This window comes from Mauremys mutica, chromosome 9 (genome assembly GCF_020497125.1).
Source record: "Mauremys mutica isolate MM-2020 ecotype Southern chromosome 9, ASM2049712v1, whole genome shotgun sequence".
Lineage (NCBI taxonomy): Eukaryota > Metazoa > Chordata > Testudines > Geoemydidae > Mauremys > Mauremys mutica.
In genome coordinates, this window is record NC_059080.1 from 42075496 (window position 1) to 42096516 (window position 21021).

The following is a 21021-nucleotide window of genomic DNA, read 5'->3' on the forward strand; positions in this document are numbered from 1 at the left end:
CTGGACTCATACTGTATGAGTCTGGGCAAAACTCCAGGCATTTGGGGCCTGTTTCCCAAGTTAAAGGGGGGCTGGGGCCCATCACTGGAAGGTGCTATAAAAAGTGCAGCGTATATTCTAAGAAAATCAAACATTGTAGCTGCACTAAATGGTTGCTCCTTTTCCTCTCCAAGGGCAGAGACAGGCCATCTGCTGTGGGACTCACACCCACACAAAAGCAACAAACTCAGACAGCCCTATCAATAAATAGTTTAATGAGGTTACAGGTCTGCAGGAAAACATGGCCACCACCACTCCCAGCTCCATCTTCTGTCCCGCCCGTCAGGCAGGGCACAGCAACGCGCACCTGCCCAACCAGCACATACCACACCTGTACTGCAAGGCCACAGCACCACACTAGTCTTCACAGAAGACACCGCTTCAGGCCCAGACACTGGTACAGTTAATACTTCCCCTAGAACACACAACCTCTTCCTCTGGCCTCCTCTCCACTGCAGGCAGGACGTGCTCCAAGGACCAGATGTTCAGTGGACTGCGGGTCCCAATCCATGCATGCCAAGACATCAAGACACAGGGAGATGAAATGAGTGGAAAAAAAGGGGTGGCAACTTCAGGCTGCTCATTCCCAACTGCACGTCTTGGAGGCTGTGCTCGTGGACTGGAGGCAGCCCTAGAACGGAAGTCGCTTCAACTGCTCATATGTGATAAAAAACTGGGGGGCATGTCAAGGAACAGGGCCAACATGCTCATGCAGCCCCCCACCCCACACAAGCTCCTGATGACTCCAGTTGCTGCTGACCAAAGTCTACATGCAGCAGGGAAGCCAGAGCAGCTCCACCCTCACAACCAGCATGGAAATCATCACTGAGCTCCAGTGTCAGTCCCTCCAAGGAGCTCCCCCACACTCCACACAGGGCCAGCTGTCTCCGAGATATCCCATAGGTGGGAGCTGCAGACAACTCCCTGGAACCAGGGCTTCCTGGGGCATTCTGAGAGCCTGTGAGCCCCAGTAGAAGCCACTGAAGGGTTTGGGTCACTGGAAGCCTTGCACTGGTGTTTCTAGGGTTAATCTGTAATGTCTGTTAGGGTGCCCACCTCCCACACCACTAGTCCCTTTACAGAACTCTACGGGCACACACTCCCCTTGTGGAAAGGAGCCCCACTGCAGAGTGGTCACACATTCCTCCACAGACACAACAAGCGTTTCCTCAACCTACACGAAACCACATTCTGTATGAAGCTATAGGTGCTTGGGCAATTAAAGCAGGATGTGAGAAGCCTGCAGGTAACCTTCTCATTGGGCTACTTAACTGCAAAGAGCTGCCATACATCACCCCTTACCCCTAGCCAGCCAGGGCACAGGGCTTGGCTAGATGCTGTTTCGTGGGGCAGATTCACAGGCCCAGTGGTGCCTCTCTGCCAATGGCACCACTACCCCTTCCCACTGCACAAGTACAGTAAGAAACAGTGCTACTGGTATTAAATCCTGCAGAGGCAACCAAGCTGGGATGCCCCATTCCTCCTCCTCTGAGTTCTAACACTAACCGCTTGGAGGGTGGTGAAGGAGTTCCACAGGTTTCCAGCCAGGTATCTAAGGCTGCATCTACACAGCCCATGGCAGTGATCCTCCCAGCATGGATGGACACACATGCGCTTGTGGGGCTCATGCTAGCTCTAAAAGGAGCTGCACAGACAGCGCTTGGAAGTTGTGGCTTGGGCTGGAGCTTGGGCTCTGAAGCCAGGGGGTGGGGTGGGCTGGGCTGTGCAGACATTCCTAATAGCCACAATGGGTGTGTTAACAAGGAGCCATAAACTGCAGTGCTTTTAGCTTGCTGATTACGCCCACCTTCATCTGTCACTGCTGCTTGAATACCGGGCCAACATCTGGAGGAGACTGGGGTACGGATGAAAGCTAGCTGGCTGAAGCTCAATCCAGACAGGTGTTGCTGGGAGGAAGCAACCCACAGTTATGGCAAGACCAGTATCTCCCCTGTGATCGAGGATGATTGCTGAAGATTTGTTACTTGTCTATGGAATGGGGGCTATGGTGGATGCTCATCTGCTGCTGGAGGGTCCCAATGCAGCAGTGACTGGGGTAGCTTTTACCCACCTACAGCTGGCCAGGAGATGGGATTTCTCTCAAATACGGACCTTGCTATTGTGATCTAGGCCATTGTCTTCTTAAGCTTGAATTGCTGCAGTTCAATTTACCATGGGGCTGCACCTTCATCTACCTGGAAACTGCTGGTGCACAATCAGGGCCGGCTCCAGAGCCCAGCGGGGCAAGCACCCGCCTGGGGCGGCCCTTTCCCGGGGGGGCGGCAGGCTGGGCCGGCGGACCTGCCGCAGTCATGCCTGCGGGAGGTCCACCGGAGCCCCGGGAGCAGCGGACCTGCCGCAGGCATGACTGCGGACGGTTCGCTGGTCCCGCGGCTCGGCTGGACCTCCCGCAGGCATGACTGCGGCAGCTCAACCGGAGCCGCCGGACCTGCGAACCGCCCGCAGCTGCGGGAGGTCCAGCCGAGCCGCGCGACCAGTGGACCCTCTGCAGTCATGCCCGCGGGAGGTCCGCTGCTCCCGCGGCTCGGGGGCGCCTCCCGGGCATGACTGCTTGGGGCGGCCAAAAACCTAGAGCCGCCCCTGTGCACAATGCAGGCCCATGTGCTAAGCAGTGCCACTAGTGGCAGCTCACGATACCACCCTCCATGATCTGCACTGGCTGCCTATTGAGTTTAACATGTGTTTTGGCCTATAAGGCCCTGAATTGCTTGGGAGCTGCCTACTTGAGACACCCCTCTGCCCATTCCATGCTGCCACCAACAGAGACTCTTGGGCTGGGTGAGTGCTCTCTGTTAGGGCCTCTTTTCTTGCGATCACTCTCTGACAAGGCCCCAATAGGCCTAATGTGCTGAGGTTCCAAGGCATGCTGCAAAGCCCACCAGTGAGGCAGCGGCGGAAGCAGCTGAGGACAGGTTTGTATGGTAGGAAAGTGCATGGAGATTTTCAGCTCTACTGGTCACATGATTGGTAAGCAAACTGCTGTGGCTGACTGTGTTATTTTGGCAGCTATGTCTGAATGGTGTAGGGCTGCACCCAGCAGGTAGGAGTTCTCTAGAGTACACTTCCTGGAACAGGTTAGTCCTGTTGACCCCATTCCCTACCACATGCTCACAGAAGGACAGAAAATCTGCAAGGCAAAGTCTGGTGCAATTTCTCCTACAGTAGTGTTAGGGGTTACCGCAATCCAGCTAAATGCCAACACATGGCACGGCCACACTGCCACTTCCAAGAGGAAAATACCGCCAGAAGCCTTCCTTGAGGGGGCACTAGGACTAGAAACAGCCTGCACATGGGAAAGGGGAGTTGTCGAACCCCAGGGAAGCCCAGCAGAGGGAAGTCTCTAACCCTCCCAAACAGCTGGGACAGGATAGAGGGCTCAGCTGGCCGCCTCTGCCTCTCCAGCACATGTGCTTCCCACACTGGGAGGACACATTTTTCAGAAAAGGAAAAAGGGTCCAGTACAAGGCTGTACAGGGCTTGAGGTACAGGATAACTGCAAACATTTATCTGCAAACAGTGCCTGTTCCGATCACCTGCCCCATGCATCCCAAGGCTTTCCCCAGACTTCATCCCAAAAGCAGGGGCCTGCCCAGAGACTGCCAGCTCCAAAGGGGTCAGAACAGATATGGGGACCCTCAAACAAAGCAGTTCAGGGTGCTCACTCTAATGAAGGGTTCCTTACAATTATGAAGCCATAGCAGAACTCCCTGCTCTTGTGACACAACCGGGACAAAGGAGTAGCCACTCAGCAGACTACATTACAAGCTACAATGTGCCCCCTGCTGGTTTCTTGGCCATACAGTAGGTTGCAGCTGCACTGTATCCTGCACGATCACTGTCCATGAAGGGCAGGTAGTACATCTGAGTGGGCCACTGCAGGGAAGACAGAGCCATGACTTGATTTGGTTAATGGGGACAATGGTACCTGTCTAGAGCGAGAACCATTTCTGCCTTGCGTAGTTCTTTACGTCCTCGCCTTTCTCCAGATAGCTGCACCCACACTGTCACCCAGTCACTCTTTAAAGGATACAATGATATTCCAAGGGCCAAGCCGGAGCCAGTTGGGCCAGAACCCTTTATAGAGTGCAAAGAAGCCCTCACTCTTCCATGTCTGGAGAAGAGAGAGACAAAGTGACCATGAGATGCTCCCCAAGCTCCTGATCAAGTGCACAATGAAACAGGGTGCTTTCTGCTACAATGACTCCAGTAGTGTCTTAGTTGCTCTTGCCCATTCCTGAAGAGACAGATGTGGTCTCCCCTCCCCGCATACAATGTAGCATCCTCCAATACAGAACAACTCCAGTTTAACTGGGCTGGTGCAAGGCAAGATGTTCTTCTCAAAGTGCTGCTCTAAGAATTAGTTCAGGGCAGTTCAGACTAAAGGACAAATGGTCCCTTCTGGCCTTGGAATCTATTAATAAGATCATGGGCAGTCCCTGCTCTGACTGTCTCTCCCGCTACTCCCAGAGTCCCATTTCACAGGAGCAGGCCCAGGGGGCAGCTCCTCAAGTCCATGTTTGTTGCACTGCAAGACACTCCCTGAGAAGGATGCTCTGTGGTTGGTGCCTTTTGCTGCAGAGATCAGAGTCACATGTGACATCAGAACCTGTTCAGGCTCAACTGGCTGTGACCCCACTTGCCCAACACTATCTGGCTTCTTACCTTTACTAGACCATCCAGCGTGCCTTTATAGAGCTCCACACTCCCCACTATTGCCCTCTGGTTCATCATCCGCGTTCGCACCACGTCCACTGGGTTGGAGGCAATGGCTCCGGCCAGCCCACATGTAAAACTGGAACTAAATGCATCAGAGCATTAGAGGCTGCTCTGGGCCAGGCCAGTGACATGCCTCAGGCAGACCTGAGGGCACAGAGAGAGCACTCTCCACAAGAACATAGTGCAACTAATTTTTTTTTGCTCAATCTGCTCTCATGCTGTCTGTTGCCATCCAGAAACCCATGGTGCAAGCAAGATGCACACACCATCACTAGGGCAGGAGAAGCACATTTATCATAGCAACCACCTCCTAAATCCAAGCTCCAGAGGTTGTAATGCCCCATGGGGTTTGGGGATGTTTCAAGCCTCTCCTAAACCTGGACTCAGGGACAAGCTGCAGTTTCTTGCCACGACCCATGGAGATCTGCCAAGGACTGTGGCACTGCAGTCATGGCAGGTGGGTTTGGGAAACCTGCGGGGGCTGAATTCAAGGACGGGGGTTCAGAGTTGGTGTTGGGGATGCTTCTGCAGAGTGAGTGCTGCAAGAGCAGAAGACCCACACTGAGAATGGCAGCGGGACAGAGCAAGGCAAAAGCAACCATGTTGCTACTCCCCTCCCTTGTGCTTGCTCTCACTGTACCCTGGTGACTTCCTCCCTCCAGCCATGTGGTGCAAACTCAGTGGGTGCCCCATACCACCCCCAGCTAAGAAACCCTGACAAAAGAATCATCCCACTGAACCACTCTGCAGCAACAGCCTAGAATCAGAAGCCAGGGCAGAGGAGGAATGGGGAATAAAGTAGCTAGGAATGCAGCAGCTTATTTCACATGCTCTGCAGAATTCCTGTCCCCCAACCCCATTCACCTCTCCTCCTGTAAGTCCCACTGGGATTCTAGCTAGGAGACCTGCACCCCCTACTGCCCACATGCCAGGCAGCTGAACTGCTCTCTGTAGACCCCCCCCCCCCAAGAAGTGGATGCCACTGCAGAGCTGCAGGCCTTGCCCCTTGAGTAGGATCTAGCCAAGCTGCTGGCATTGTATTCAGCATAACCAGGAACTGGTCAAGAGTTAACACCACAGGCTGCACTGCACAATTACATCCTGCCCTTCTCCAGCAGGTCTGACTGGCAATGCCTAGCCTCACTGGATCCAAAGAGAGCAGAGGGGATTGCAGGTACTCACATGAAGTGGGCAAGGATCGTATCCCCCATGAACCCTGAGAGGATCAGGTGCTTCTTGGTGATGTCATACACTGGCAGCTCCACTCCAACCACAATGGCAGCTCTCTGCGCCGTGGGGACTACACCCTACCAAACACAAGCACTCAATTTACCACTGGAGGCAGGGCCCCCTTCCCTCCTAGACACTCCCATGGCAGTCAGCCCTGCAGCCCACTGACCAGGCCTTCTGGCTGCCTCCCCTAGTTCACCAGCTGCACTTACCCTTGGATAAGGGAATCCTGCTTTATCTTGGTTTTACTCCCAGAGCCCTCCTCCCTTTGGGCATGACTCCCTTTCCTGGTTTTAAAGAGTTATGCTCCCTCCAGCCTGGCATCACTTTACTAGCGACATGAATTGTGTGTCCTGCCACTCTGCCCCCTGGCCTGTAGCCTGGCTGGATCAGGCTCCTCACCTGCCCCAAGAGACCCCAGCTGAAGCTCTCAAATCACTCAACTTCTCCCACTGGGCAGCACCTAACAAAACTAGATGCCAGCAGAGATTAACCAGAAACAAGATGCAGCTATGCAGGGGCCATAGCATGGCAGGGAGGTGCTAGGACCCCAGTTTCTGTTGCACCAAGGCCTATGATCTGGGAGTCCATGTTTCATTAAACTTGCAAAAGCTGGGCTGAGCTGGCAGAAGGTCGCTCTGGCCTGAGAACAGGTTATAAAACAGCTGAAGGAAACAGGAGTAAGTTGGAAAGAGCCACCTGAACTGACTGCAAAGCAACCCTCAAGGACTCCAAACAGGTGACCCATTTTCACAACAATGGATGAGAAATTCCTGGGTCAGAGAAAAACCATGGGCAATGGACTGGCAAAGTAGATGGGACAGTGATGGCTTCCCCTTCTGGGCACTGCAGAGAAGTGTAAGGGCATCAATGTCCTGGAGGCCACTATCTCACCCAAAGGAAAACTCTTTGGCCTGCGGATGCTGGGGGAATTCTTCAGTACATCCAGCTGGCAAACAGGCCAATGAGGAGATGCAGCTCTCAGACCACACCAAACTGCAATGACCTGAGGGAGGTTGATTTAAGAATCCCACTGCCCATCCCTCACGAGCTGTTTCATGTCTATCCTCTTCCCTATCTTCTTTGGCTTCTGTGTAACTATTTCCAAACTTGGCCAGCTCCAGTATGACAGGCTGAGGCAGCACAAGCAGGCTCACCTCAGCACAAAGGAGAGATGGCAGGAGGTGGCCAGGGCTTGCCAGCTCTTAGACCAGGAGAGTGAGCTGGGGCCAGGGCTAGCACGCACCCACTTGTGACTGACCTGACTGTGTACTGTATCCTGCCTGCAGCACGTGTCCGTGAGACAGATGTTTTCCTTTCTTTTCTATCCTCTCTTCCCTCTCGTGTGCGTTTGTCTAGAGAGCAGGAATAATCTTAACGGTAACTACTGAGCCAAAACCAGCAGTGGAGATACTCCTTACCCTGTCCCTCCCTTCCAGCCGAGGAGGCTCTGGAGTAAGTGAGAGACTTAGGGATGTATCTTCCCTCTGAAGGATTGTACTGAATGCAAGGAAGAGATAAAGGGGAACGCTCCATTTGGGAAAGCCATCTGACTTGGGAATCCCAGTACTGGAGCTCTCTCCAGTTTGGGTTTGCTGATTGAAGTTCATGGAAGGATTTCTATGGCGAGGTCACTATAGTAAAAGCAGGCCCAAGTATCTTATCACAAACCCCAAGCAGTGCAGCTAACTCCTCAACGCACTAACAGTAACAAGTGGGCTCTAAAGAATCTTAACACCTTTAAGCTCAAGATCCTTTCTTCACAATCTGCCCTTCCAGCAGTCCCCAGGAAGCTGCCATCCTGCTGTCATTCATACACACAGGGCAGATTCCAGGCAACAAGGGATATGGGGTCTCAGGCTGGACACGAGGCAGAGCTGAAGTTGGTGTAGAACATTAATTGTGGATTTTCTTGCCTTAAAACAATTTGTGTCTTTATATTGAAGTGTTCTGGTGAGGACATTCAAGGGAAACACTCGCTGACATTGAGAATTCCTCCTCCTGACGGCATGCTCAGCCTCAGGATTCTATGAGGAGGCTACGAGCTATTCTGCTGAGCTCTGCAGACTCTTCCCCACTAACCTTGCAAGGGTGTGCTCAAAACCCACTCAGAGATACCCAGGCTGAGTCACTCTCCAAGAGGTGAGTTAGGGGAAAGAACAAGGAGTCCTGCAGAGAGAAGCAAACTGCCTGATCCTGCTCCACATGTTAACTATTCTGCAGCTGTACATTCTGGGAAAGGGGCAGGTTTTGGAAAAGACTGCACTCTGTGCATGAGGGGACCTGCCCCATTCACATCCTGCTTGTGTCCCAATCCAGCACATACACAGAGTGACCCTAGCCACAGTTTCCCCATGGACAGCAGATAAAACAGCAAGGCTGCTCCTGTCCTTGTCCCGTTCACTCTCCAGATGCTTCACTTACGCCAAGGGATAGCAGCACACCAGGATCAGAAGGTGAACTCACCACCTGGCTTTAGTCAGCAAATGGCAGCTGAGGAAGCAGCTTACTCTTCTGCTGCTTGAGTAGAAAGGACTCTCAGCAGTGGGTGCTTACCCTCCAGAGCCCCCGCGTGCCTTCCTGCTGGTAGATATCGATGAAGCTGCCAATCATGCCCCCCTGGAATAAACTGCCTTGAGCCTGCATTCGAATCTGAAATGAAGGGACAGATTCTATCACGTAGCAGTGGCTGCCAAGCAGAGAGTTATGTCAACATACAGATTCAGCTCCCATCTAGGAAGGGAAAAATAGCCAAGTATAGTAGAGCAACATCCAACTGCCAAGTGGAAGAGTTATTCAGAGGCCAGGAAAGTGAATTTGGAGGAGTGGCTAGCAGGTCGCAGCACCATGAAAATGACAATGGACTGGAGAGGGCAGGACCTTACAGGACTAGCTAATAGACCTCAGTGCTCAGAAGTCAGACAAAGAACAAAGCCAGGGAGGCCATTTCTTTTTTTAAACAGAGGCTGAGCTCCATGTGAATTCAACCAAGAGAGATTCCCCCAGATGAGGCCCCCTGGACCTAGCACCAGGACAAAGAACAGGCCAGCCTGGGCTCTGCAGTCACTCTGCAGGACTGGAGTAATGGGGGGCTACAGATCAGAATGGAGGTGCCTCACCAGAGCTGCGTGTAGTGGCCATGGGGAAGAGGGGAGAAGGCTTGTGGCATGCCTGGCTACTGGCCAGCACTCTTAGCCTTCTTGTGGGGAAAGACAGCTCAGTGATTTGAGTATTGGCCTGCTAAACCCAGGGTTGTGAGTTCAATCCTTGAGAGGGCCACTTAGATATCTAGGGCAAAAATCAGTACTTAGTCCTGCTAGTGAAGGCAGGGGGCTGAACTTGATGACCTTTCAGGGTCCCTTCCAGTTCTATGAGACAGGTATATCTCCATATATTATATTATTAGCCCTTTGCGCAGTTCACCCAGTGCTTCGGCTCCAGAGCATCTTTCACTACAGAACTCAGCAGCTGCATTTTCCATCTCCTTCCTGCACAGTGCTTTCTTTCTATCCCCAAGCCAAAGCCTGGCCAGTGGCTTGGAGGGCAGTCTGCTCCAGCTGGAAGACATGCTGCTTAAAAGGAAAGAATCAGTTTAATCATATCAGGACCTGGCCCAGCAGGGATGGTCCCACAAAACAGCCACCTCTTACCTTCAGCACATCTGTCGGGTTAGCCAGCGTGGACGAGATCACCCCTGAAACCACCCCACAGATCATGTTGATTAGCAGCGTCTCATCTGCAATCAGGCAGGGGGAAAGAAGGTCAGAGCCCAGAGATAGTGATGCAGGGACCTACCAGAGAAACTGAAAAGCTTTGGGAAGGAAAGGATGGAAAATCCAGCTGCCAATGCAGAGAGCAAAGCTGTGGGGTGCAGAGACCAACCAACCTGTCCCCTAGCTGCCAGGGCCCGAAGGCAGTGGCAGGGATGTTGGGGCTTCAGCAGTATTCCGCAGAGGAGAAGACAGTCTCTCAACTCAGAGCCTGGCAGATCAGGACAGAAGTAGATTAGAAATGAGGTGCTTGGCAGACACAATTATCTGTAATTTCAACCTCCCCAAAGGCACTGGATTTGCAAATGATTTTTGGGTCATCCAGTGCTGTAGAGCTTTGAGCTGGAATCCTTAGTGGCTGCATCCGAAACACACACAGGGCAGAGACTGGACAGCCCACACAGAGTGGGTTAGGAGCAATTAGTTCAGAAGGAAAAGCCTCCAGGCCCAGAGTTAGAGCAGTGGTTATGCTGGAAAAGGGCAATGGTACTGACCGCAGCACTCTCCAGAGGAGACCAGGCCACTGGCAGCCCCAGCCCTGCAGGGAAACAAACATTTAGGACTCAGTAACCAAGCTGGAAGTGCTGCAGCAGCAAATGGAAACAGACAACTTGTGACCCAATTCACATTCCATGGAGTCAGATGCAGGGAAGGACCATCATTTGTTAGTTAGGGCAGCATCTGGGACTGCATTCTATCCCAGGCTTGCTGCATGGCTGTGGGCAAGTCCTTCCTCATCAGTAACTCAGGGGCCCACCTCTTGAGGTGGGGACTGCGAGTCAAATCCATCAGGGTTTGTCAAACGCTCAGAGCTCCTTGAGAGAAACAGCATTAGATTTTTACTGCTTCAGTGTATAGGTGGGGAGAGTGGAGATCCCGTGGCCTGCCCCAGAGCAGCCAGGAAAGCACATCTCAGGACTGTTAACACATGCCCAGCTCTGGAAGAAGGGAGAAGACACAGAGCTAAGGGGATGATAATCTCTGAGCAATGGCACTGGGGCTCAAAGCCTCTGGCAGGGAGATGGGAAAGGTTAGTTAACCAAGCCTTAAACTGCTGCTGTGCGGGGGCAGTCGGCTTTGTCCTGAAGGCAGCTGGGAAACTGCAATGATAAATAAGAATCAGATACTTTGAGGAAGGCGAGGTGTGATCCAGGCCTCAATTCTGCAACTGCAAAATGGGGATAATTCTTCCTTTCCCCACCCTTTGTTCTGTTTAGATGGGGAGCACTTGGGGACAGGGCCTGCCTCTCACACGAGTCTGAGTAGCAACCAGCACATTGAGACCTCTATCAGCTTTCATTACATTTAAAAAAAAAAATCAAATTATCCCCATTGTTGGGACAGCAGGAAACGGAACACACCTCAGCTTCTTTGGGATTCGGTAGCTGGGCCGGGTAGAGAAGGGAAAGAACCAAGATATGGAATGGCCGGGGGCTGGCCTGAAGATTTCACATTGTGCTCTTTGTGACAGTTCCACAGGCACCCCAACATGAGACTTCACTGACACTGACCTTCTAAGCGATCTACAAACAGCCGCTTCAGGCTCTGGTAAATGCCAATCTTTATGGTGCCATAAGATGCCTGTCTCAGCAACGCAGGAGCAATCCTGCAAGGGCAAATAAACACAAGATCTGGTTACATGCTGCACAGCCTGTCAGCACCACTGTGCCCCTGCAGGCTCCAGCATAGCTCACTCCCCCTCAGATACAGGATCCAGTATGTACAGCTCATGTAATATGCACACCTGTTGTGGGCTCCTGTGCACTGACAAGGGAGCTCAGCATCACAATACCTCCATGGATTTTGAGAACAGGCCAAGACCAGAATAGCAGAGGATGCTGCATGGTAAGGGATAAGCCCTTCAGCAGGATGGGCTCATACAGACCCTGCCTGCACTGCAAGTGGCTCATGGGAGAATTATTAGTTCAAAGCTTATTGAGTGCCAAACTCAACCCGTCTGAATATGAAGAAAAGGAGACTTGCTTGTCCGCATTCTAGTGCCTGACACAAAACTGCTTCTAAGGGGCTTTTACAAGACACTCAGCAAGGAGACAGAGTTACCCCCTACTTCCCCACCTTTATGTCACTGTTATATGGACAGCAGCTCCCAAGAGGTGGCCAGCTATCACACTCACGCCTAACACCAGTGAGAGAGGCAAAGTGCTGTCTGAGAAGTATGACTTTGCACATACTTGGCATGGTATGGGGATGGACTGGCAATACACCTCCAAAAGAGCCAGACCCAAATACGTTTAGACTATAGCAGCCTAGCAGGCTTTTGAAGAAAGAGCAAAGAGGCTGGGCTGGCCTGCCTCCCTCCCCCTCTTCTCTGGGACTTCCTGGGTCTTTATTTGGATATTTGAGACCCATACATCATCTTGGGACACTGACCAAACAGACTAGCCGCTGGAGAGTCCAAGGACTAGAACGAGTTCCACCTAGACTTGCAGTGACAGGCTGCGTTCCCAGGCTTTTTAACCAACATTCAGTAAAAAAGATGTGGCAGTGGCTCAGTGTGGGAAAAGGGAGAGCACATGGCCACAGGTCAGACTGTAGTCCTCTCCCCAAAGGATCCAGCAGGGCAAGGTGCGTGGGGTAGGAGACTCTGCACACATAGGATATCAAGCAGAGAGCCTTTTGCTGGGAAAAAGAGGCATCAGACCTTACCCAGAATAGAGAGCCAGAATCCCCTCCTCCTTATAGATGCGGAACAAGGCATGGAACATGCCCCGGTACTTGATCTCTCGGAAACGAGCATCAATGCTTTGACCTTGCACTTGGAGGCGCGTTTTGGTGAGGTCCACAGGAAAGGTCCCTACAAATGGAGAAAGGCTCCAGTCAGGCTGCAGTCCCTGCAAGGTGAGGGGGAACAGCACCCCAGGAAACAGACTAGGACCCGTCAGGTCTCTGGCGCCCGGAGGGCCAGCCCCTCAAACAAGTCTCTTGCTTTAAAGAGCTCAGGCTGCACAGAGTAAAGTCACACAGAGAGTCTGCCTCCCATCCCACCTCCTCTGTGCCACTGGGACAAGGACAGGTACTTTATATTACAAGACCAGAACCAATCATTGTGATGGTCAGACTGGCTTCTTGCACAACACAGGCTAGAGAATTTCACCCAATGATTCCTGTATTGAAACTAACAACATGTGGGTAAACTAGAGCAGCTCTTTCTAAAAAGAAAGATCCAGCCTTGACTGAAAAACTGTGGTAGGGAATTCATCTTTGGAAAGTTGGCCCCATGGCTAATTGCCTTTACTGTAAAAATGTGCCCCGCATTTCCGGTCCGAGTTTATCTAGTTTTCAGCCACTAGAGCTTGTTCTGCCTTTGTCTGCTATGACATAGAGGTCTCTGCTGCCAAACATCTCCCCACACAAGTGCATGTGGTATCTTAAGTATTAGAGGGGTTAGCCGTTGTGATAGTCAGCAGCGACCCCCTAACAGCTAGTAGCCTTATAAAAGCTGGCAACCGTTAGGGGAAATTGGACACCTCACAGACACAGTAGCCTGAACTTTTGAACTGTCTTCCCTTACGGTCTTTAAGGCAGTTGAAGCTGGTCCTAAGCCGGTTTTTGCTGAGCGGATTGCAGAAGTGCAGGGTCTGCTAACCACCAATCAAATGCTAAAACAACCGAAGCCTGTGTGTGAGCGTGTATAAAAGATTCTTGGTTTTTGTATGGAGTAGAGTTTTTTGTACCAAGGTACAGAACTCTCCTTTCTTCTGCAGAATAAAGCAACCTTTCCTTATCCTTGTCTGGCTGTCATTGGCTCTCAGCTAGGCGGACCCGACATTTCGGTAACAGTTTCTGGCGACCCAGATGGGACCCTCCTAGCTCGGACATCGGACTCCGGACGGCTGCGGCGAACTAGGAGCGGCGCCACCGGGGTGCTTAGCCCCTCTTCCTCACTTCACCGCAGCCCCTGGGGTTCATGCTCCGATAAGGTGAGCCCTAATAGGATAAGGAAACACTTCCCAGGTTCTGGCTATATTCTGGTTACCTGGTTACTGTATTTCTGTCTTATATATCTTTGGGTGTTAGGTGCGTGGGCGGAACTGAGCTACTTGTTCGTAATTCCTCAGGGTGGAAGCCATAGCGTGCGAGGAAGCCCTGAGGTCGTATTAAGATCCTTCTGTTCCGTCCCCTGTAGCAGTCAGTGTAAACAGAGATTGCTGGCTTGGATTTTTTGGATTAGACCATTATTCCCTCCTTCTTTCTGTTTAATTCTCTATTTAAGTGCCAGAAAAGGGGATGGGTGGGTCTCAGCGGAAACCCTCTAAGGATAGCCCTTTGGATTACATGTTAAATAAATGGCCTTTACCCGGTGTTCAGAAAGGAATGTCAAAGAGGCGCTTATTGCAGCTTTGTACCCAGGATTGGCCAGCCCTGGGTACCGATTGGCCCGAGTTCGGATCTTTTGACATTCCGACTCACTTAACTCTTCTGCGCCTGGTGCTGGAAAACCAGGCACCAGGACAAATGGATTATTGGTTCTTGTGGGACGATGAAGCTCATCGTCACTTAAAGAAAATACAGATTCAAGCCCCTCTATACCCAAAACCTTCTGCCCCTAAAAAGGCCGATTTTTGGGAAGAAAATCCCCCCCCCCATATACTGTCCTCGACCTCGGCCACCGGTAGCAGCAGCACTACCAAGTGGGACGGGCTCAATACCTTCCTCTGCAGCTGTGGGTTCAGAGATAGCAGCCCTACCACAGAAACCCCCACGCAGGAAAATTGAGGACACTACAGCTCGAGTAGACGAACCGGCTACTGGCAGGATGACGAGTAGTGGGTTAGTGTCTTTTAGCCTCTTGGGTAGTCCATCCCACACTAGATTGGGGTCAGTTTATGGGAAGAAACCCATGGGCAATTTAATTCAAGCACCACTCCGGATCATCCCAGTTCCAACGACAGAAGGGAATGTCGTGGATCATCACGTTCATGTTCCGTTTACCACAGCGGACCTTATGAATTGGCAAACCACTACGCCTTGCTTCAGGGACGACCCGGATGTCGTCCATAGGCGATTCCGTACCATTTTCCAGTCTCATAATCCCAATTGGCACGATGTGGGCCAACTTTTGGATTGTTTGTTATGCACAGAGGAGAAGGAGCGGGTCCTTCAGGGTGTCCGGGCTGCCGCGGATGCCGGCGGCCATTCCCGTGACTTTATAACCCTTGCTAATCCGGCCCAATGGAACCCGAATGATCCGGCCCACCAGGCAAATTTAAAGAGATTCCGGGACTGCATTTTAATAGGTATCAAACAGGCAGGCAAGAGAACTCTGGATTGGTCAAAAGTTCATAATACTGTGCAAGGGAAAGAGGAGCACCCTTCCGATTTTTATGAGAAACTTTGTAAAGCATTTTGTACCTATACTAACCTAGACCCCAAGACCGCGGACGCACAGTCCACGGTCCGGCTTATCTTTATTTCTCAGTCAGCCCCGGACATCAAAAAGCGGTTACAGCGACTTGAGGGCGCTGAAGGGAAATCCCTGGAGGAACTGGTAAGCGTTGCCACCCGTGTATATAACACAAGAGAGAAGGTACAAGAAACAAAGCAGGTGAGAATGCTGGCGGCTCTTGTAAATGCTGGGAATGAAAAACAGGGAGGGTGGAGGGAACCCCCCAAAAGGCAACCTAAAACGGACGGAGGGGGCCCCAGGACATGCCAAAGATATGTGTAACTATTGTAAGCAGCTTGGTCATTGGAAGAGGGAGTGCCCATACTGAACCACTGGGCAGCAGCCCCGCCGCCCAGACCCACCGCAACACCAGATGACTGTGGGGAAAACAGATGTTAACGACAGTAAGGAATAACAGCAACCAGGGGGTTCTTCTGTCACCTATTCAAATAATTTTACCACTTATGTTTGTTCCTCCAATGACCCCCAGGTCCGTCTAACTTTGGGAGGAACCGTTTATTCTTGTCTTCTGGACTCTGGGGCTGCCCTCTCCACTGTTACTGTCAAGCCGAAGAAGGGAAGCCTCATGAATAAAAGTAGTCCGGTAATGGGTATAGGCGGAAAGCCATTTGACTGTTCTGTGTTGCAGGAGGCTACTGTGGAAATTTCTGGTGTCTCCGCCTCCCATGCCTTTTTGCTAGCTCCGGATTCCCCAGTTAACCTCTTGGGCAGAGACTTGTTGTGTAAATTGCATGCTCAGATCTTTTTTTTCAGATAACAGGATTGTCCTCCGGTTACCTCAAAACCAGCTTCCCCAGCTGTGTGCTGTTCTGACCCAGGCTTCAGAGGACTCGATCCTGCCTGCAAACCCAATCCTACCTGAGCAACTCAGACAGGAGGTAAAAGCCTCCCTATGAGGCACTTTAAAAACAGACTTGGGCACTCTCCGGACCTTATAACCTTAAAGCCAGGCATTGTAATTCCTCAAATTTGTCAGTACCCCATCCCCCAAGAAGCTCTGCTAGGCCTCCGGAACCTTATCACCACATTCCTGCGGTTGGGAGTGCTAGTTCGCACCAAGTCTCCTTTCTACACCCCCATTCTGCCAGTCAGAAAACCTGACACGGATCCAGAGGGAAAACCGGTATACCGATTTGTCCAGAACTTGCGTGCAGTAAATAAAGTCGTTCAGGCTAGACACAACATGGTACCTAACCCTCACACTATCCTGACTGCCATTCCAGCAGGTACTGCTTGCTATTCAGTAATAGACTTGTGTAATGCCTTTTTCAGTATTCCCCTAAATCAAGACAGCTGGGATATCTTTGCATTTACATGAACGAATCCAGAGACCGGGAGGGCAGAACAGCTAACCTGAACTCGGCTACCACAAGGATATGTTGAATTTCCAACCATTTTCTCCTCTATCCTGACATGCGATTTAGCTAATATTAAGCTACCTGGTGGGTCCACTTATCTCTTGTATGTGAATAACATGCTGGTTTGTTCTCCTGATCAGGTAACATGCAAAACAAACACTATTTACTTGCTAAATTGCTTGGCAGATAAGGGACATAAAGTGTCCCCTTCTAAGCTTCAGTTTGCCAAGAACCAGGTAACCTACCTCGGTCATGTACTCACCCTGGAACATCAAGCTCTATCTAGTGCCCGTATCCAGTCAATCCTTAACATCCCACGGCCAGAGACTAAACGTGAAATGCGGGGATTTTTAGGCCTTGCAGGATTTTGCCGTTCTTGGATTCCAGCTTTTGAAGAAATGGCAAAGCCCCTTTATAAGCAAATAACCCATAATGCCGAGGAGCCCCTGCACTGGAATAACTAACGGGCTGGACCGAAGCATTCCCGACTAAACAAGCAACTGCCTTGAAAGTGGGAAAAACCTTATTAAACCATGTTATTCCTAGGTTTGGTCCTCCTAGGTCTATTAACTCTAATCAAGGGACTCATTTCACTGCCCAGGTTATTCAATACATTGCAAAGGCCCTAGGTATCACCTGGCTTCTACATACTCCTTGAAGACCACCATCTTCTGGGCAAGTGGAAAAAATAAACCAAACTTTAAAGCTTAAGCTCTCCAAAATATGTACACAAACTGGGTTAAAATGGCTTCAGGCTCTGCCTTTGGCCCTCTTGGCAGTTCGAACTGCCCCTAGGAGTTGGCTTGGTTTCTCACCTTTTGAACTTTTATTTGGCAGGCCATATACCGGATTTGCTAACCCAGGACCTGTGACTGATTTAGCCACTTGGGGGGACAAAAAGTTAACCAGATACGTTGTTTCCCTCCAAAATACTCTCATGTCTCTTCACAGGTATGCAGCCCAATTTCAGTCCTTACCCGCTGATGTACCTGCTCACTGGATCCAGCCAGGGGATTGGGTCTATGTAAAAGAGTGGAAAATCAAGCCTCTCCAACCCTGGTGGGCTGGCCCTTTTCAAGTCCTTCTTACCTCCCACACTGCAATCCACCACACCCGAATCAAGCTAGCTCCTAGGCCAGGGCCAAAAGCAAACAACATTGGACTTTGAGGGAACACCACCAGCTCTTCCCACCGCAACCCGGAAAAGCCAGAAGCAGACGATACCTGGAAAGCTAAACCTCTCGAGGGACTAAAGCTTTTGTTCCGATGAACAAAATCCTGAGACTTTGTAACTATGGGTTCTCAGACGGTGCTGCAGTGGCTATTATTTCTAAGCCTGCCCCTTATACAAGCTAACCCGCACCCAGCGGCTAAACCTCTTCAGCAACTGGCCACGTTGGAACACTTGTCTGACTGTTGGTTGTGTCACCGAACTCGTTCTAAGGAAGGAATAGAACTGTGGGCTGTACCTTTAAACCTCTCTAAAACTCTCTCCCTACAAGTGGTGCGGAAAGCTGAGTGGTGGTGAAAAGAAAAATACCAGTCCAATAAGTATGGAAAAACATCTAAGATTTGGCATCATAGTTGGAAGGTCCAAGGGGTCCCTCTCTTCAATATTCTTGGGTTTGGGTATAAGCTGGCCCTATGTTTTAAGGCTGTTGACGGGACCTGGGAGGAACTGGGTTACATCCCCTTAAAAGCCTGCAATCAAACCCTTAGGTTTAGTGTTAAAAATGAAACCTTTTACCCCTTAAAAATTGGTGTAAACACCCAGAAACCCCCCTGCCAGTTTCAAAAGGCCTATATTGCAAAATTGACAGGCGAACGTTATCAAGAGAAGTGGTTTCCTTCATTCCTTCCCTTGGGTCCCATAAATGAAACTCATGCATATTATATGAATGTCTCCTCTGGCATTTTATCACCTCACTCATCCCTTGTAAAAATTTCTAAATGCCAGGGGGCGCTAATAAGTTTTACATCACACTTGTTTGCTGTTACATACTGTAGGGGTATCTTAAACACCCACGCCATGGGACATTTAAATGCATCCCATTGGCGGTGCCGGGGCCGGGTATTTGGCAACTCCAAACATCAAAATGTTAGCGTAAATTGGCGCCACCGAGTAGCAGGAAGCTCCCTCACCCTTTATTTACAGAGCCCCGGTCTGTATTTTATTTGTGGCCATAATGCTTATAAAGCCCTCCCGCCGGGTTGGCATGGCCGGTGTGGTGTGGCCAAAGTATTACCAAACGTTCAAGTAAACACCACACTGGACTCACGCCAAATCTTCAACCTGGGGACTTATTCTCACAAGCTCTTCACACCCTTAAAAGGGGCTCGGGTTAAACGTGCCAGAAAACCCTAGTAATCAGGCAAATGGAATTTCATTCCTTTATACGTAAACTTATTCCTGAACTGGGGGTAGCGGAACTGGAAAGGGCAGTGGTAAACATTTCTGCAGAACTTGAAAAGGCAGCTAATGCCTCCTTAAACACTTTCCAAAAGTTACAACAAAAAAATCCGTAACATAGCAGAAGTAACACTGCAAAATAGGCATGTGCTAAATACCATAAATGCTAAAGTGGGGGGGGGGGGCCTGTGCTCGCATTGGGAAAAAATGCTGTTTTTATATTAATCGCTCTGATTTAATTAAAAAGGATTTGCAGGCCATCAAGGATCCAGCTGTTGTTTTCCACACTGGATCTCTTAATCATACCCTTAATTTTAAAAACCGCCTCCCAGACCTTGGGTCATGGTTTACTGGCCTTTTCCATAAAATTGTCAAATAAATTTTTTTTTTCCTTTTCTTTCTCTGTGTCGTTTGGGTAATGTTGCAATGTGCAAAATGTTTGTGTAGTGCTGTTACTAAGGGCTCTACTGTCTGTAAAAAAAACAACATCTCTCCCTCCAACTTAATCGCAAATTGCATAACGGGCCTGACAATTTGGATTATCACGCCCGAAGGGGGGACTGTGATAGTCAGCAGCGACCCCCTAACAGCTAGTAACCTTATAAAAGCTGGCAACCATTAGGGGATATTGGACACCTCACAGACACAGTAGCCTGAACTTTTGAACTGTCTCCCCTTATCGGTCTTAAGGCAGTTGAAGCTGGTCCTAAGCCGGTTTTTGCTGAGCAGATTGTAGAAGTGCAGGGTCTGCTAATCACCAATCAAATGCTAACACAACCAAAGCCTGTGTGTGAGTGTGTATAAAAGAGTCTTGGTTTTTGTATGGAGTAGTTTTTTGTACCAAGGTACAGAACTCTCCTTCCTTCTCCAGAATAAAGCAACCTCTCCTCATCCCTGTCTGGCTGTCATTGGCTCTCAGCTAGGCGGACCGACATTTCGGTAACACCGTGTTAGTCTGGATCTGTAAAAGCAGCAACTGTCTCTGGGGCGAGCTACAGAGATCTGCTCCTGCAGTCTGCCGCGGGAAGGCGGGTTTGCCAGACCAGGCTCAGATCGGTCTTGTAGCGTCTCTCTGCAAACACCCTCTCCGAAGCGTGCAGCCCTACAGTCCCAACGCCACTCCCCTGGTCCGCTCACACTCTCCCCCGCAGCGCGGCCCCGGGAGTCCAGCTCAGCGCCTCGCCCGCCGGGAGGGGCGCAGCTCCCCGCCCCCGGCAAACCCCCGGGGTACAGCCCAGAGGCGCGCCCCGCGCCTCACCGAACTCGGCCACCAAGGAGGCCAGCCCGCCGTACACGAAGGGTTTCCAGTTCAGCGCGGACATCGCATGGCGGAGCGGGGCCCGGGACGGGGCGGACACGGGACTTCACGTCACAACGGCGCGCGCCTGAAACAGACCGGTAACAGGCTAGGGAGAACAGACTCGGCGCGTGCCCTGGGCGGGGTTCCCGCGAGAGAAGCTGGGGGCGGGGATAGGGCGTCCTTCGGTCGTGCCTTCTGGACGCACAGCCGCGCGAGCGACGCCGCCGAGCAGTGACGTGAGCGACCGCGGGCCGGAGATCAGCGGCGTCGGGCTTGTTGCAGCAGGGCCACGCGGGAGCCGCCTCTTTCGATTGGACGGTGTCCCTTGGCCCAGCGTGGTGACGCACGGACGCCAATCCCCGCCCAGCGTGGTGACGCACGGACCCTAATCCCGCTCCCCCAGTGCTGGGGCGGGTTTTACTTTTTTGACCCAATCAGGTTTGTTATGGGCAGTTGTCCTGGCAACGCGCTCGGCATGACGGTGGACCCCCCTTCGTCCTCCGTCCAGACGGCTCGGGTGGTCCCCGGGCTGCCTGCGCTGGTGCTCCGAATCCGGGGAGTCCTGGCTCCGGAAACTGAGGGCGAGTGTCGCGTGAAGCCGCCTTTGCGCGTGAGGGAAAGGGGAGAAATCCCGCCCCTCGCACAGCGACGGCCCGGAAGGGCGCGCTCCCCGCCTGCGCAGGGCAGGTCCGCCCCGCCCCTGACCGGTGTCTCGCCGGGTTTGTGTTGCCGCAGTAGCTGGTGCAGCC

At 51.5% G+C, this 21021-nt stretch overlaps 1 protein-coding gene across 1 annotated transcript; it reads right to left on the reverse strand.

Annotated features, from left to right (window-relative positions):
- Window positions 1-237: 237 nt before the first annotated feature.
- SLC25A14 (solute carrier family 25 member 14) lies at window positions 238-20527 on the reverse strand. Its single transcript, XM_045030034.1, has 9 exons — window positions 20231-20527; window positions 12444-12591; window positions 11288-11382; window positions 9657-9742; window positions 8563-8658; window positions 5959-6083; window positions 4723-4858; window positions 4091-4171; window positions 238-712 (listed from the first exon to the last, which is right to left on the reverse strand). Exons 1-9 carry the CDS (start codon window positions 20292-20294, stop codon window positions 671-673), a joined length of 873 nt encoding a protein of 290 aa, XP_044885969.1. The 5' UTR covers window positions 20295-20527; the 3' UTR covers window positions 238-670.
- Between the last annotated feature and the right edge of the window lie 494 nt (window positions 20528-21021).

Coding starts and splice junctions, on each gene's coding strand:
- SLC25A14 (XM_045030034.1), bottom strand. CDS start 20,294: ATGTCCGCGCTGAACTGGAAACCCTTCGTGTACGGCGGGCTGGCCTCC. Junction 4,859..5,958: donor ACGATCCTTGCCCACTTCAT/GTGAGTACCTGC, acceptor TGATGCATTTAG/TTCCAGTTTTACATGTGGGC. Junction 4,172..4,722: donor CGCTGGATGGTCTAGTAAAG/GTAAGAAGCCAG, acceptor TCTCTTCTCCAG/ACATGGAAGAGTGAGGGCTT.